Below are 15,145 nucleotides of genomic sequence, written 5' to 3'. Positions count from 1 at the left end.
AATATGGAAGTTAGGGTCGTGATCAGATAAGCAAAAGGCGAGATAACGATAGGTGTCGTATAAGCTGACAAAGTCAAGCACTACAGGGGGCTATTTGTCCCCGCCCCGGTTGAAAGGGGAGGCAAATAAATGACATTATCATCATCGTATTGAGTATCGCCCGTAGGTAACGCCCAGTTTCTAGAAGCTCTGGGATTCAAATCGTACGGCAATAGGCGGTCAGCTGTCGAGTCAAGCAACACACGTTTAGAGTATTGGGGGAAGAAGCAAAGAAGAATTGATAGGACTCCAACCGTTACAGGCGAAGGTAGCGGTACTAGGTAGATATAGAGGTCTTAAGGAAGAGAGAAATACTTAAGATGATGTAGGCAAAATGCTAGACTGATAAGCATGTATAGATTACCTGATTCGCTCAAGCAGGCTATAGGTGACTATTTGCCACCCACCTGTTTCAAAGCGGACATTAAAATAATAATCATCATCATCCTGGACATACAGTAGTAAACATTCGCAACTGAGTAAAACATGTGTCCGCTTGTGAAAAAAAAAAAAAAATCAATCACGACCGAGGGCATTGCAACTGAATGCCAATATATTTACTCAGCGAGTAAGTACCTTAGGAACGTCCACCTTTTTATAACTGCTGGTACTGAAAGCACATAGAAGCGCTGACAGGTCAACGGCGGAGATAACCAATAGTCGTTTAGAGCACTGGTGAAGAAAAAAAAAACGTAGGAAGCAGTTAGAGCCCTAGTCACTATAAATGTAGGTGAGTCACAGGGGCATATAAACTAGTGATAGGCAGAATACTAGCCTAGAAAAGATGTAATAAAACATAATTATACCAAGCAGGCTTGGTTACCACATATCGTTTCCAGTTCAAACAGGGTCCCATTAGTAATGTTCACCATGATTCTACAAACACAAGAAACGGGAAGTCAACGTAGCAGAGTGTGGGTGTAGGCCAGATTGGGATTCATGATTTGGGAAGTTACTGCAGAGAACATACGAGTTCTCCCTTTCGCCGTCTCATGTGTTCCCTGCGGTAACTTCCCAAATAGGGAAATCAGAATCGCCCCATGCATACTACGCAGACCACTATATAGAAACCAGGATTCAGCGCATATCTGCATAGTTACTATACCTGTCCATACGGCTCGGGAACTATGAGCGCTAAAGTCTGCTAAAAAACGATTTGCACGAGAGAACGAGGACCATGACGGGCAGAATTGTAGAGCTATATATTAGAGCGGGGATATGGTATGTCGGGCCTTTTTCATGCATGCAGCATGGGGAAAGCCGACAGCTATTGTCCAGGGGAGATATCATTTCTGGACCATATAACCTCTCGGTCACGTAAGGTGACCAAAATGTGATGGCAAAGAGAAAAAAATTAATAAAACAATAAATAAACATGTTAGTATTGCCTCAGCCTGACTGGTGGGCGTTGTTACCTTTCTTCCTGCGATAAGTAAACGTGGTAGCGGTCCGGTAATATCGCTGTCAGGGTGTTTGTCAACCCTATCACCACGCACCGCAATTTTTCTCCTCTATTCATCGGTCACTTATGCCAAAGGTGAAGACCACATTACATATATTCAGCCGTATTTGCTCCCTACAAAGACATAGTTTCTTCGAAATCATACTTTATGTGAAGTGTCGCTTGGTACTAAATGTCATAACGTTCATGATAGCTGCCATTCAGTGTCTTTCCTGAATTCAGGAGGCGTAGTTAATGACTCCGCCAAGCAGCTGCGATGCACAGCCGTTCGCATTACCTTACAACCGCCGACGTACGGCAGGGCGAACACTTACAGAAGCAACGCTCAAGATGGGCGCTTACGCAGCAGTACATTGCTGCTAAGTACATGTTAACAATTTGCGGCTGTGCAAGCGGTGAAATTCATGCACAGAGTGACAATTTGCGTTATCGGTGTTGTGGCAAAATTTGTAATTCTCGGAGGCGTCTGATGCATGAGTCAATGACACAGCTAGCTGTGGACAGACAACGCGAAGATAACGGGTTCAAAGAACGGACTTGACAAACCTTGATAGCGCAGTAGTGACGCCTCTTTCTTATGACTTCGGGTCTTTGATGGCGTAGTTTATCCGTCACCGCGCAATTCTACCAGCATCTGCAAAGTTTCGAAATCACAAACCCCATGAAGACGTTGCAGTCGCGTTCAGTATGAGCTGCAACACAGTGGCTGCGGTCGAGGGGTCTCCAAGACCAAATGGCGGTGCCGACATTGTAATAATAGCTTTAATAAACACAAGTACTCGGAACGGATTTTAGGGGCGCTACAACGTAAAGCTGTTCCAAACTGTTTCTATTTCTTCATTTCTGTGATCAGCCATCCAAGAATGGTCAAACATATTTCGGGCTACCACCGCTTCGCTGGCAGTTCAACCGCCTGAACGTGCTGCAAACCACCAGAACTCTCCATCTGAAATGACGTCCACGCACTGGTTATGCATGATTAGACCAAACAAAAGAAAAATAATTATTTGATTCCACGCACTTTTCGCCATCAGCCCACCGCTATTGGTCAAAAGTTTTTGGCCGGCGCCCACTTTACCTTTCTGTCACGAGGCGTCACAAAACCGTGAGAACTCGCCTCTTCAAAGTGACGTGTACGTATTAAAGATGGAATAATATGGCGAATAAAAACTTATGTTTTTTTCTTTTTGGAATAGCCGGAAACTACGCCGCTCGGAAAGGGGAAAAAAAATTTGCCCACCGATCGCTTTGGCACTGGCTACTCGCGGAGCTGTGAGCGAATCGATTTGCGTGAAAAAAAAAAGATATGCTTACGTGGTGGCATAGCGTTGCAGAGCCCTTTCGACAGGTACACGACATCACTCTGCCAACTATTCTTTGCTGAGGATGCGTTCTAGCGGCATTTTTTAATTTCCAAAAATTGTGCTCCGCCGCGGTTTTCGGCAAGCCACCGCGAACTAAGCAATACGAAGCGGTCTAATCGCAGATGCCTGCACCACCCTTCTCATCCGTTTATCTGCATTCACCGCACTGGCTCGGCCACACCGAGAGCTTCTCCACTTCTGCGTGTTCCACACTTCTTCTCACCCAATTACATAAGAGAAACCTGTCGAGGTAGGCAATTCCATTCGCTCTGAAAGCAAACAAAAGCGACCTCTTATGAACAAGGAGAGCGGTTGATATGGTGGTTCAAATCGCGATACGGGTCACCGCCCTACGGTTGCGTCGGCGGTGACGCCAGGAGACTGGAATAAAAACAGATTGCAATAGTTTTACGTTATAGGGCCCTATCTCTCTAACGTTTCGTATCCGGGCGTTGCCGTGCACTCTTCGAGCCCCTTCGACCTCAGATTGAATACGACTCACATTGAACACGACTGTACATCTAGACTACACAAAATACAGCAGGAACAGTGATGGCATTGAAGTCTCCAGCTACATTAGAACGCAGACACAAATACTCTTGAACGATGGGTGGCCGCCGCTCTAGCTTAGTAGGTATACAGCCCCTAATGCTCAGTGCGGAAGGTGTCAGACCGGCTCCGACCTGCGTAGAGTAGTCTTTTCAACCACTTTCATTTACCTTCGTTTTATCATTTACGCAATTCAACTGAACATAAAAAATTATATTCCCCTATGGTGTTATTGCGTTAACATTTGTATGGACTCTCCAGGCGCATTTCTGCCGTCGGCATCGTCATCGCCGTGAGCTTCCGGGTAAAGTCCAAGGGCGATAAGATCGTCGTCGCGCGCCGTATTCCTTATGTGCGAGTGAAAGCTTGCGAGGGTGAGCCGGCGAACGCGGTTCAATCTCGCGCGCGCGAGCGAGCAAAGCGGGCTGGCAGCGTGCCCTCTCCTGTCACGCACGAGGCAGTGGGTTCAGGCGAGGGGCGAGGGAGGAGCGTTCTTCTCCGACGGCTGCTAGGGTGCGTCAATCGCCTGCTCGCCCACCGCTCCGTACAGAGTGGAGACAACCGCGGCGTTTGCTACGGCATTGGGCACGCGATTGGCGGACGCCGTAGGGACGCGTTGCCAGTGCTCGTGTGCCTTGAAAGTGATCTGCGACGGGGCCGAAGTGCGCGTCCATGCAGGCCTCATCTGCAAAGCGATTTGCGATGTTTGCAGCGTGCGCGTAGTGCCAGTAGCTTCGTATGCGCTGTGCTTTCGATTTTTCGTTCGCGTTGAAGCGAGAAATGCACGAAGGTCAATTCGCTTGTTGCTGCAGCGATTCCCCACTCCAGCATTTTGACAGCGAGTTTCCGCGCTCATCGAGAGAGATGTGTTCATGTTTACCTGTGCGCGGGTGACACCGTGCTTGTCAATTTACCTAAAATACGTTGGCCGACTAGTCGGTTTGAATCTGCCATATAATGAGTAAGCGCGACTGAAAATGACGTAGAAACGCAGAAAGAAGCAGGCACACAAAGACAGCGCCTCCTCTTTGTGTCTTTCTTCCAACGTCCTCGTTCAGTCACGCTTACATATTCTATCATTTCCGACATGCGCCAATTCTGACATACGCCGGCTCGCGCGAAGCGCGGTGTTGACTAGCGTAGTGAAGCTTGCCGCTTCAAAATATTCTCCCCGCGCGGGCCGCGCATGTGTCGCCGACAGCAGGACAGCACGACAACGGCGACGGCGCAAGTGCGCCTCGATTGTCTCGAAATTCTCATCGCGATAAGAAGGCGCTTGTCTGTTCCGCATGCAGGGTCACCGAGCTCGCCGGCGCAAGTGGTCCCCATGTCGAACTCGGCACTGGCATCACGTCGCGCCACAACTCATCGAAAGGAGCACCCGACGAAGATGTCGACACAGTTGCGCAACAAGTCCGTCGATGAATCGGAGGCCCTCGACAAACTGCGCGAGCTGGTGCGTCGCCGCGAACGGCGGCTTTTTTTTCATTCACACTTTGCTAGAATGTCGAAAGCACAATCATGTGGCATTTCGTTGCTTAAGCACCAGCGTCTGTGTTCCCAGTAACTCTTCCAGTGCACCTAGTTTGATCAGTCGAGAGCGCGTCATTATTCGTTAACCCGATCATTAAGCAACTGAATAGTACGAAGGCATGAAAAAAGCCGACAATCATTAACGATTAACGGAGACTAATATTTAAGCACGTTTTACCAAGCACGCAAGAGCGTGCAAATAAATAAATAAATAACTAAATAAATAAATAAATAAATAAACTACGGAGTAATATGAGAGCTCTACGCAGAAGCTCTGTGGCTGAGTGCCTTAGGATCAGAGAAAGTAGTTACGAATAGACTTACAAGTTCATGTCATCCAAACATCCTAGTTATACCCCTGTCACACGGGCACCCGCGAACTCTGTTTACATGAAACTCCCTAATGGAGATTCACGGCAATGGAGTTACAGCCGTACTACACGGCACAGTGCCAGTTTTCGACGTGCGCCCCATGGGGCGGAAGCGGTGCTGCTGCGCTTACGTTCCCGTGTAGCTGCTTACATATACAGTCGCCGTCACAGGTAGATTTTTTTTTAACGCAATATGGGGGGAGGGGGTTGATCTAATAAAAGCACAGCGAGAAAGCTTGCTATATGTTACCGCAAGACTTGTTTTCCAAGCATAGCGAAGTTGAAAGCGATGCTGGCCACACTGCGCTCTTGCTTTCATGCGTGGGCAGTGTGGGTCACGCTGTTCGACCGGTGCGTTTCGAGCTGTGATTCTGTGCTGTGTCTTCGTGTGTGTGCTCTCTGTGAGCTCGACTGCTTCACGATGAGTGACGAAGTGGATAAACAAACGATGTGGCGGAACGACATTTCGCCATTCGGCATGGCGAAGCATTGGTGTAGAGGGTACAGGCGCTATGTAAAATTGAAAACTCCCATTACGTGGCTTACACACCGAGGAAAAAAATAACAATGCTAAAATTGGTAAGTGGGCCGGTTACAACAATTTTATTAGCGTGGCTTACTTCGCAGCTGCAGCCATCTGGGAACGAGAGTGCCCCAGCCGTAATGGTCATTGCCGAACTCTCTTCGCCGAGATCTCCGCTTAACTTCCTCGGCGCAAAGGAGACCGTGTGACCACGAGAGCGCCACTCCCTTGACGTAAAGACGAAGTAGATATATGGAGTTCGTGGGTGCGCATGTGACAGGCGTACTCATCTCGGCGCACCATTGTAAGAGACGCGGAGCCGTTTTGCGCAACAGACGTGCATGTCAACCATCACCGATGACTCGTACTTAGGAGCCGTCCGCGTAAAGTTTCGTTTTCCCTCTGTCTCAGCTGTCGGCCCGCGTGACGAAGAAACGCGACACAACGCCACCGCCGAGCACAGCATCTAAATCTTCAGACGCCGCGTAATTGCCGCGCGACACAAAGTGCGTGTGGAACCCAAAAGCGTTGGGGCGACGAATGCGCCCGCCACGTGAGGCTGAAGAGTCGCGAGGAATCATTTCGGTTTATCAAAGCTACGACGCGTTTGACGGTGTTGACTCTCAGTGTTTCGTGCGCGTTCTCCGTTCAAGCACGTTTTGCTTTTCACTCGACGATGAACACCCCAGTCGGACAAGTGACAGTTCGAGCGAGGGCGCTTCGCTTCGTTGAGCGTCATTTCGGCGGCATGGTGCTAGACGGCGAAACGCTGCATCATTCGAGAGTGATGACAATAAGCTTCTATGACGTCATAGGGGTTGATATGATTGCCGACATTTTTGAGTGTTAAAAACTGTTACTGTTTCATTAAAAAAACATGCTTATGTACAAGAACCTCCACCGTCAAAAATAGAAATGCTGTAACCCCGTACGGTCCGAATTAAGCCCGACGTGTATGACGTGTTTCCGGCTCCCTAAATCCCTTCCAGCGCCTTCAACCAACAAACGCGCATCCATTAATACTATCACAGTTTTAACGCCCAGAGCCTTTAAAACCAGTATCACAGGGCGCTACCCTATGAGACGTGGATCTGGGCACCACCTATTAACGCGTCGATTTGTTTTGAGCCCACTATACACAAGAAACATCCAAAATCCACAGGGTCAAAATGGCGGAATCCGCCCAAAATGTCCATTTCAAACTTTTTTCAGCTTCACTGATGTCACAAAGGCGCTCACAACATTTGAAATCCCGAAATTGTGGTCCATAGAATTATGCCGGCACTGCTGTGAAGACTTACTTATTTTTGAACCATTGCTATCGAGGCAACACTCTCACAATCCAGCGAAATCAGTTACTCGTACACACTTGCTGGCAAGTGCACTCCGGTGCAAGTCTCGCTAAACCTTTCCGCCTGACAGCCTGCAATGGCACTAGTGGCGAAGTGCGCTTGTTCGTAGCGTCACTATACTCCGTTTCATACGCCAGGTGCAACGCTGTGGAAGCTACGCAAGAAGTCCGGTCACCAAAATGTATCATTCCGCGCGTTTCCGTCTATGCTTCGCTGCGCGCCAGCGGCGTGTGCTCGCGCGAGCATGCGTGTGAGGCTGCCGCGACGGGCTACGAAAAGCAAATTGATTTAAAACAGCGTGTTAGCAGCCGCATAAGTACATCGATTGTTTCTAAGAGTAAATATTTTTTTTTTCATTCAGAACTGAGCTTATATAAAGAATAGTTTTCCAGAAATCGGGTTAAGAAACACCGAACTATTTCTTAGTGCCAGCGCAGCCTCTGAAAAAAGTATCTCTAGCCTCTGCGGCGTTGCACCTGATGTATGAAATGGAGTATAAATTTGAGCGTCTGATTCGGGTATAAAATTCCTGCGGTACGAAATTTCGTGGGGCAAAAGCCAACATACGTAGCACTGGCAACTCACGGTTCTTAGGAGCTGTTCTAAAATGAGGTGTATCTGTGAGCTTGGCAGGTCCCGTATATACTCGTATATACTGCCCAATGCGGCTTTGGCAGGCCTATTATGTATTAATGTTGGCGGAATTCCTGTCAATAAAGTATTATTATTATTATTATTATTATTATTATTATTATTATTATTATTATTATTATTATTATTATTATTATTATTATTATTATTCCCCGCAGGGGCGTCTGCGCAAGCAGGCGTTTGGTGTGTTGCGACACCACGTACCCGAGCACACGAGGGTTGGGCCCTCCCGCGTGTAGCCGTGCGCGGCTTAGCCGTGTCCGGGGAAAGGGGGATCCTGGGGGTTGAGCCGATGCCGGGTGTTCGGACCTTTAAGGCCCCCCGGCGGAGGCAACACGCCTCTTTGGCCTCTGCTTCACGTAGACGGCACCCCCGGACTGACCCACCCGGGGGAAATCGGTAGTCGCCTTTTCCTGTCTCTCTCTTCTCAAACCTTCGTCTTTATCTCTCACTTTACATCTTTCCTGTCTTCTTCTCTCTTCCATTTACTTCCTTTCTCCACGGCGGCAAGGGTTAACCTTGTGTGGATATCCTACCTTGGGTACACCATATTGGGTTATAGTGATGGCGTACGGCTGGCGTCGTGCAGGCTTGTACACAAGCTGTGCCGCGTCCCCTCGTTGGGCTCCGTGGTGGGCGGTCGGCGCTGTTGCCGAACATACACATTTTCCTATGGCAGCGCAAGCCTCTGTTGTTTATGATCGGCGTCTGAAGAGATGCCGCACCGAAGTACCATTTCAATTTTTTTTTCAAAGCAACGCCCCAACATTTCCAAAGTACTATGTAGTGCATAGTGAAAGCAACATTCCGGTAAGGAAACTCTCTCCTTTCCTGGTAGTGAAGTGTCTGAAAGACAAAATCGGACCAACATACAAAGCATCCAAAATGTCTAGCGGGGACCTCCTCCTAGAACTGAATAACAAAGATCAAGCAGATAAGCTCTCTGAACTTACCAGTATTGGCGAAGCGACAGTGACTGTTTCAGCCCACAGAACACTTAATACAAGCAGGGGAGTAATATCTGAAGAAGACTTTATTGGTTTAAGCGACGAGGAACTGCTGGAAGGTTTCCAGGAACAAAATGTCACCAAAGTACAAAGAATAAAAATCCGCAAGAAACGATCAAGAAATCCCCACCAAACATGTTATACTCACCTTCGGAACAAGCGTAATGCCTACCTCTCTCGATGCCGGTAATGTCAAAGTCAATGTGAGACCATATATCCCTAACCCAGACGATGTTTCATATGCCAAAGGTTTGGACACGCTTCACATGCATGCCGAGGACAAACAACTTGTGCTAAATGCAGCTCCAACGAACACCAATCTGAGAATTGCACCTCTTCCCCACATTGTGTTAACTGCAAGGGAGATCACCCAGCTTATTCGCGGTCCTGCCCTTGCTGGAAAAAAGAAAAAGAAGTCATTGCACTAACTGTTAAAGAAAAAATCTCGTTCTTCGAAGCCCGAAAACGACTGTCGTACCTTTCGCGACGCAGTTATGCCGATGTGACGCAGGCGGGGGCAGCGTCACAGAGGCTTCCGGAGTTCTCCGAGCCCACGCGCAGTGGTGCCGCAGTGACTCCTCCCGCCCCCGTGGTGGAAGCAGTCAGTACTGCTCCGCCCTCTTCAACGGCCCTGCAGACACCAGTCCCGCAGGGTCCTAAGATCAAGCGAACTCCAAGGCCCGAGACACGTGTCTCGGCGCCAAACTCTCGGTCCTCCAGCGCCTCAGAGAGAGCAATGGAGGTCGAAACAAAAACCCCGGTGTCCTCGACACCGAAGGACAAGCGCTCCCTCGAGCGCGGTAAGAGGGACAAAATCCCAATAACAACTAAAGATAACAAGGCGATAACCTAAGGGTTATCACTCTGTTGTATCTGCCTTCTTCAGATCCATGTCACCTAACATCTTTCTTATCTCCCATTCACTCGTTAATATCACTTTTTACCTTTCAATTTTATAATGGCTTTTATGATCCATTGGAATTGTAGAAGTCTCTTACATAACTTAGGTGACAGAAAAGACCTGTTAATAAACTTCTCTCCTGTGGCCCTGTGCTTACAGGAAACCAACCTAGGCGAAAAAAACAAAAACTTTTTAAAAGGTTTCACTGTTGTACGGCGCGACCGTACTCAGGCGAACCGACTGTCAGGTGGTGTAGCGATTGTTCTGCCAGGTGGTATAGCAGCCAGAGAAGTTCCCATTAACACTCACATAGAAGCCGTTGCTGTCACCGTTTTAGCTCACTCAGAAAACTATCACCATTTGTTCAATGTACATTCCGCCACATTCACATTTTACCGTAAGAGATCTAGAGATAATTTTAGAGCAGCTACCTGAACCATTTTTAGTAGGCGGTGATTTTAATTCACATAACACGTTATGGGGTAGTAAAACTACTGATACCAGGGGCCAAACACTTGAAGATTTTATTCTAACAAACGACATATGCCTCTTAAACTCTGGCGCGGCAACTTACTACTGCCCAAGCACAGGAGCTATGAGTTGCCTAGATCTATCACTGTGCTCTCCATCACTTTTTACAGATTTTAAATGGGATGTCGTTGACAACCCCTACGGAAGTGATCACGTTCCTGTAAAAATTAACTTATCATCCCCACCACAAATCATCCCAAGCAAACCACGTCGTTGGAAGCTACACTTAGCAAACTGGGCACTGTTTCAAGAACAGGCCAGCCTGGAAAAAGTTTTTTCGAAAGATTTAAATGTCGACGATCAAAACAAATTGTTCACAACCTGTATTATTAATGCCGCGCGGCTAGCTATTCCTCAGTCCTCAGGAGTGGTTCGACATAATCATAAAATCTGGTACACGCAAGAATGTAGGGAAGCAAAAAAGAAACAAAACAAAGCGTGGGGCATATTCCGTAGATACCCAACCCATAATAATCTTGTAAATTTTAAAAAGGCGAAAGCCAACGCACGCCGCATCCGTCGAGACGCTGAGAAAATTTCCTGGAGGAACTACATATCATCTATTAACAGCTCAACCACATAAAAAAAATGTGGGAACAAGTCCATAAATTAAATGGCAGCTTCTCCCCTTTCACAATTCCGTTTTTAACAGCTCCTGGCACACAAACAAGTATAGGGGAACAGGCAGACGTACTAGGGGAACATTTTTCTAATGTTTCAAGTTCCTCACACTACACTCAATCGTTCTTGAAACACAAACATAGAACCGAAAAACAAAAACTTCCTACAAGTGGTTCTACAAATGAGCCCTATAATGCATTAATCACATTTCACGAAATCCAAAAAGTACTGTCCGCAGGTAAACAGACGGCACCCGGCCCTGATGAAATACATTATGAAATGCTCGCTCACCTCTCAGACGCTGCTGTGAACGCACTTCTGCAGTTCTTCAATAAAATATGGGTATCGGGAAAAATTCCGGAAGCTTGGAAAAAAGCCGTGATTGTACCGTTCCTGAAACCTGCAAAACCACCAACCACCCCTAGTAGTTATAGGCCTATAGCCCTCACAAGTTGCCTGGCAAAATCATTTGAATGTATCCTGAACGTTAGGCTGACGTTCACTCTTCAATCACGTGAACTCCTTGACATCCACCAGTGCGGATTTAAAAAAACGTGTTCAACGACTGATCATCTCGTCCGCCTAGAAAATACAGTGCGAGAAGCATTCGTACACAAGCAACACTGTTTAGCAGTCTTTTTCGATATCGATAAGGCTTATGATACCGCCTGGAGGTTTGGTATTCTCCGCGACCTAGCAGAACTTGGAATTCGTGGTAGGATGCTGAACTGCTTGAAAGACTTCATCTCCGACCGTTCATTTCATGTACGCCTTTGTGCAACTCTGTCGAAGAAATTCGTCCAGGAGAATGGAGTGCCGCAGGGTTGTATTTTAAGTACGACACTTTTCATAGTGAAAATGAACTCCATAGCAAAAATCATTCCTAGGTCCATTATGTATTCTGTATATGTTGATGACCTTCAAATAGCATGCACATCCTCCAGCTTACCAACATGTGAGAGACAGATACAACTCACATTGAACAAACTTGCGATTTGGGCAGACAAAAACGGGTTTAAATTTTCACCCCAAAAAACAGTTGCTGTCCTCTTCTCACTCAAAAGAGGCCTACAGGTTGACCCGACCCTACACCTAAATGAAACCGTACTTCCAGTAAAGAATGAACACAAATTTCTAGGCATAACTTTTGACAGAATGCTCACATTCCTACCACACATAACCTCCCTCAAAAAGAAAGCTTCCCAGTCACTAAATATATTAAAAATACTGTCATATAAACATTGGGGTTCTGATAGAACATGTCTTCTATACATTTATCGTTATTTAGTACGTTCCTCCTTAGATTATGGCTGCATAGTTCATGGTTCAGCAAGACCGACATACCTAAAAAAATTAGACCCAGTACATAACTCAGGCTTGCGTCTTTCATCCGGTGCATACCGAACGTCTCCTATAACCAGCCTTTACATAGAAACAAACGAACCCCCACTAGAAACTAGAAGAGCGGCTCTAACCTGTGCATATATTCTTAAGATACAATCTCTACCAAAACACATTTGCTACCCACTTGTAACAGAATGCCCTTCACGAGTACTTTTCAACAACAAACCAAAAACTACAAGACCACTACTCCTGCGATTTGAAGAGATGTGTCGGAATCTTGGCATAGTGGACACATTACCTGGCATTACCCACAGACAAAATCGACTACCCCCATGGTTCATCTTTGCCACAACTTGCGATCTCACTTTAACACAGTTCCGTAAAGCACAAACTTCGACACTACACATAATTCAGGAATTCCTTGCACTAGAAGAAAAATACAGCAGCTTCACAGACTTTTATACTGATGGTTCGAAAACGAATGAACATGTTGGAAGCGCAGTTGTACAAGGGAACTGGGAAGAAACAGTAAGATTTCCGCAGTGCACATCCATTTTCACTGCTGAATGTTACGCCATTTCTATAGCCATAGACAAAATAATAAAGGAGAACCTCGCAAATAGTATCATATACACAGACTCCCTAAGCGCACTCACAGCTCTTCATGCCAGAAATGCAGTCACACCACTATTAGGAGACATCATACACAATTTAATAAAAGCCACCACACAAGGACTGAACATTAAATTATGCTGGGTTCCGAGCCACGTCGGAATTAGTGGCAATGAGAGAGCAGATGCATGCGCGGCACAGGCCCGGCACAAAGAAATCACAAAAGTAAAGCTACCTCCTAACGACTGCATGAAGTTAATACATCATAAACTAAGGAAAAAATGGCAGTCTGCCTGGAACAATGAAGCAAACAACAAATTACACCTGTTAAAACCCGTGTTAGGTGAATGGAAATCCTGCACACACCAGGAACGTTTCAAAGAAGTGATCCTGTGCCGTCTTCGCATAGGACACACACACCTAACACAGAACTTCATTCTAACAAAGCAAGACAAACCCCAATGTGAACTATGTGGAGATGAACTAACAGTAAACCATATTCTATTTTCATGCAGAAAACTTGAACCATTGAGGAAGACGTTTTTTACCATATTTTACACAGAACACATCCCTTTTCACCCAGCTTTGATTTTAGGAGAAGATGCGCTTGTTGATGTATCATGTTTTTTTAGCTTTTTAAAAGAAGCAGGAGTTCTCATAAAACTTTAAAACTTCGCAGAGTGCTTAACTACATATTACAGAACACCTCATCCACCTTCTCATCCCTGAGAAGAAGGCCGAGGTCTTTAGTTAATTTGTTGGGACTCTCCGGGCTCTTGCCCAGACAAGGACTCACTGAGGTGTCCCAACTTATTGAAAGAATCCACACCTAGTGTTTGGCGCATGATAGCCTAAGCTGCTTATGTGCCATTAAACTCAATTCAACTCAACTCAACTATTATTATTATTATTACTATTATTATTATTATTATTATTATTATTATTATTATTATTATTATTATTATTATTATTATTATTATTATTATTATTATGTCGCGCTGCAAAAAATAAATAATAATAATAAATAATAATAATAAATGCGGAGCTTGGCTAGTTGTCAAGGTGTAAATCCAACCATAATGTCAAATTGTGAAACTGCGCCACTATACTGCATACTATAGCTGGTGTTGCCTGTGATTACCGAGCAGAGGAGTACCGCATTAACATGTGCCTCTCAATGAAAGCAATACCTGCACTGGAACACAGCCTTTAAAAGCTGATTTCTCAATAGGTGAAGATCTATTTGCGATTCCAAGTAATTGCTCGCTATCTCGCGGCTGCGGCGAGAGAAGGCCGCTCCAGGTTCAGGTTTGAAGCGAAGGAGGGTGTCCTATCACGGCATGCGCTGAATGCCTCGCTGAATGCGCTGAATTCCTCGAATATCCTCGCTAATGTACTTTTGTCTGCACGCACGGTAGCAGGAGTGTGAACTGCCTCAGAAGGTCGGAAGTTGATAATGACGCATGTTATGCCGTAGAGTGACCTATCGTTTTCATAGCATGCTTTAGCCTAGTGGTACAAGCAGAATGTGCTGTTTCCTGATTCTACGCAGTGAGTTGCGAGTTTATTTAGAACGACAGAAAGCTGAGCTAGTTGGTAAGGATTCATTATGCAAAATAGAAGTGAGGCGCGCAGACAGGACACAAGGGTAGAGAAGTGGACAACACGAACGCCGACTATCAACTGAAGGGAGCACTGAGGCGAAAAAAGAAAGAAGACACAAAACTCATCTGCGCATGCTCAGGAATGGTAACACCACGTGTCAATCGGGTACACGTGCCGGTCTACGTGAGAGATCCATTACCTCATATAACCCCTCATCACTGCTTATCATCCTTATAAACTCATTGACTGCTCATCTGTGTTACGCGGCGTGAAGCGCTGAGCCCGGAGAGATCGGTCGCATTTCGGTCGGAAGAACGTCCCAACGGAAGTCGCATCCCGTCACTACCGAAACGAATCGTAGATGGGGCGTGTTTGGCATTACATTTTCGCAAAATCGGAATTTTCCCGATGTCTCAGAATCAGAATCAGAATGAAATTTTTTTACTACATGCGAAGTTGTTACAACAAGTAATATACAGGAGGAGGTCCCGGAGTCGGATACTGAATTGGGATCTCCTGTACATGATATATGCGAATGGAAAAGCAAACTTAGTTAACGCAGCAACAGTAAAAATACAACTATAAAAACAAATTAGAAAGGCAGCAATTAAAAAAACCAGTAGAACACGAATTAGATCAATTAAGCAACATATGGAAACATGAACTAATTGAACAGAAAA

At 46.0% G+C, this 15,145-nt stretch overlaps 1 protein-coding gene across 1 annotated transcript in view; it reads left to right on the top strand.

Annotated features, from left to right (window-relative positions):
• LOC142574884 (uncharacterized) overlaps positions 1 to 15,145 on the top strand; it is a 48,074-nt gene that overhangs the window by 15,234 nt on the left and 17,695 nt on the right. The window contains exon 3 of the mRNA XM_075683881.1: positions 4,710 to 4,870. Within this exon, the coding sequence (XP_075539996.1) occupies positions 4,710 to 4,870 (161 nt within the window). The remainder of the gene's footprint in view (positions 1 to 4,709; positions 4,871 to 15,145) is intronic.

Source organism: Dermacentor variabilis, chromosome 3, assembly GCF_050947875.1.
Source record: "Dermacentor variabilis isolate Ectoservices chromosome 3, ASM5094787v1, whole genome shotgun sequence".
In the NCBI taxonomy this organism is placed as follows: domain Eukaryota; kingdom Metazoa; phylum Arthropoda; class Arachnida; order Ixodida; family Ixodidae; genus Dermacentor; species Dermacentor variabilis.
This window is presented reverse-complemented; position numbering and strand designations above follow the sequence as displayed.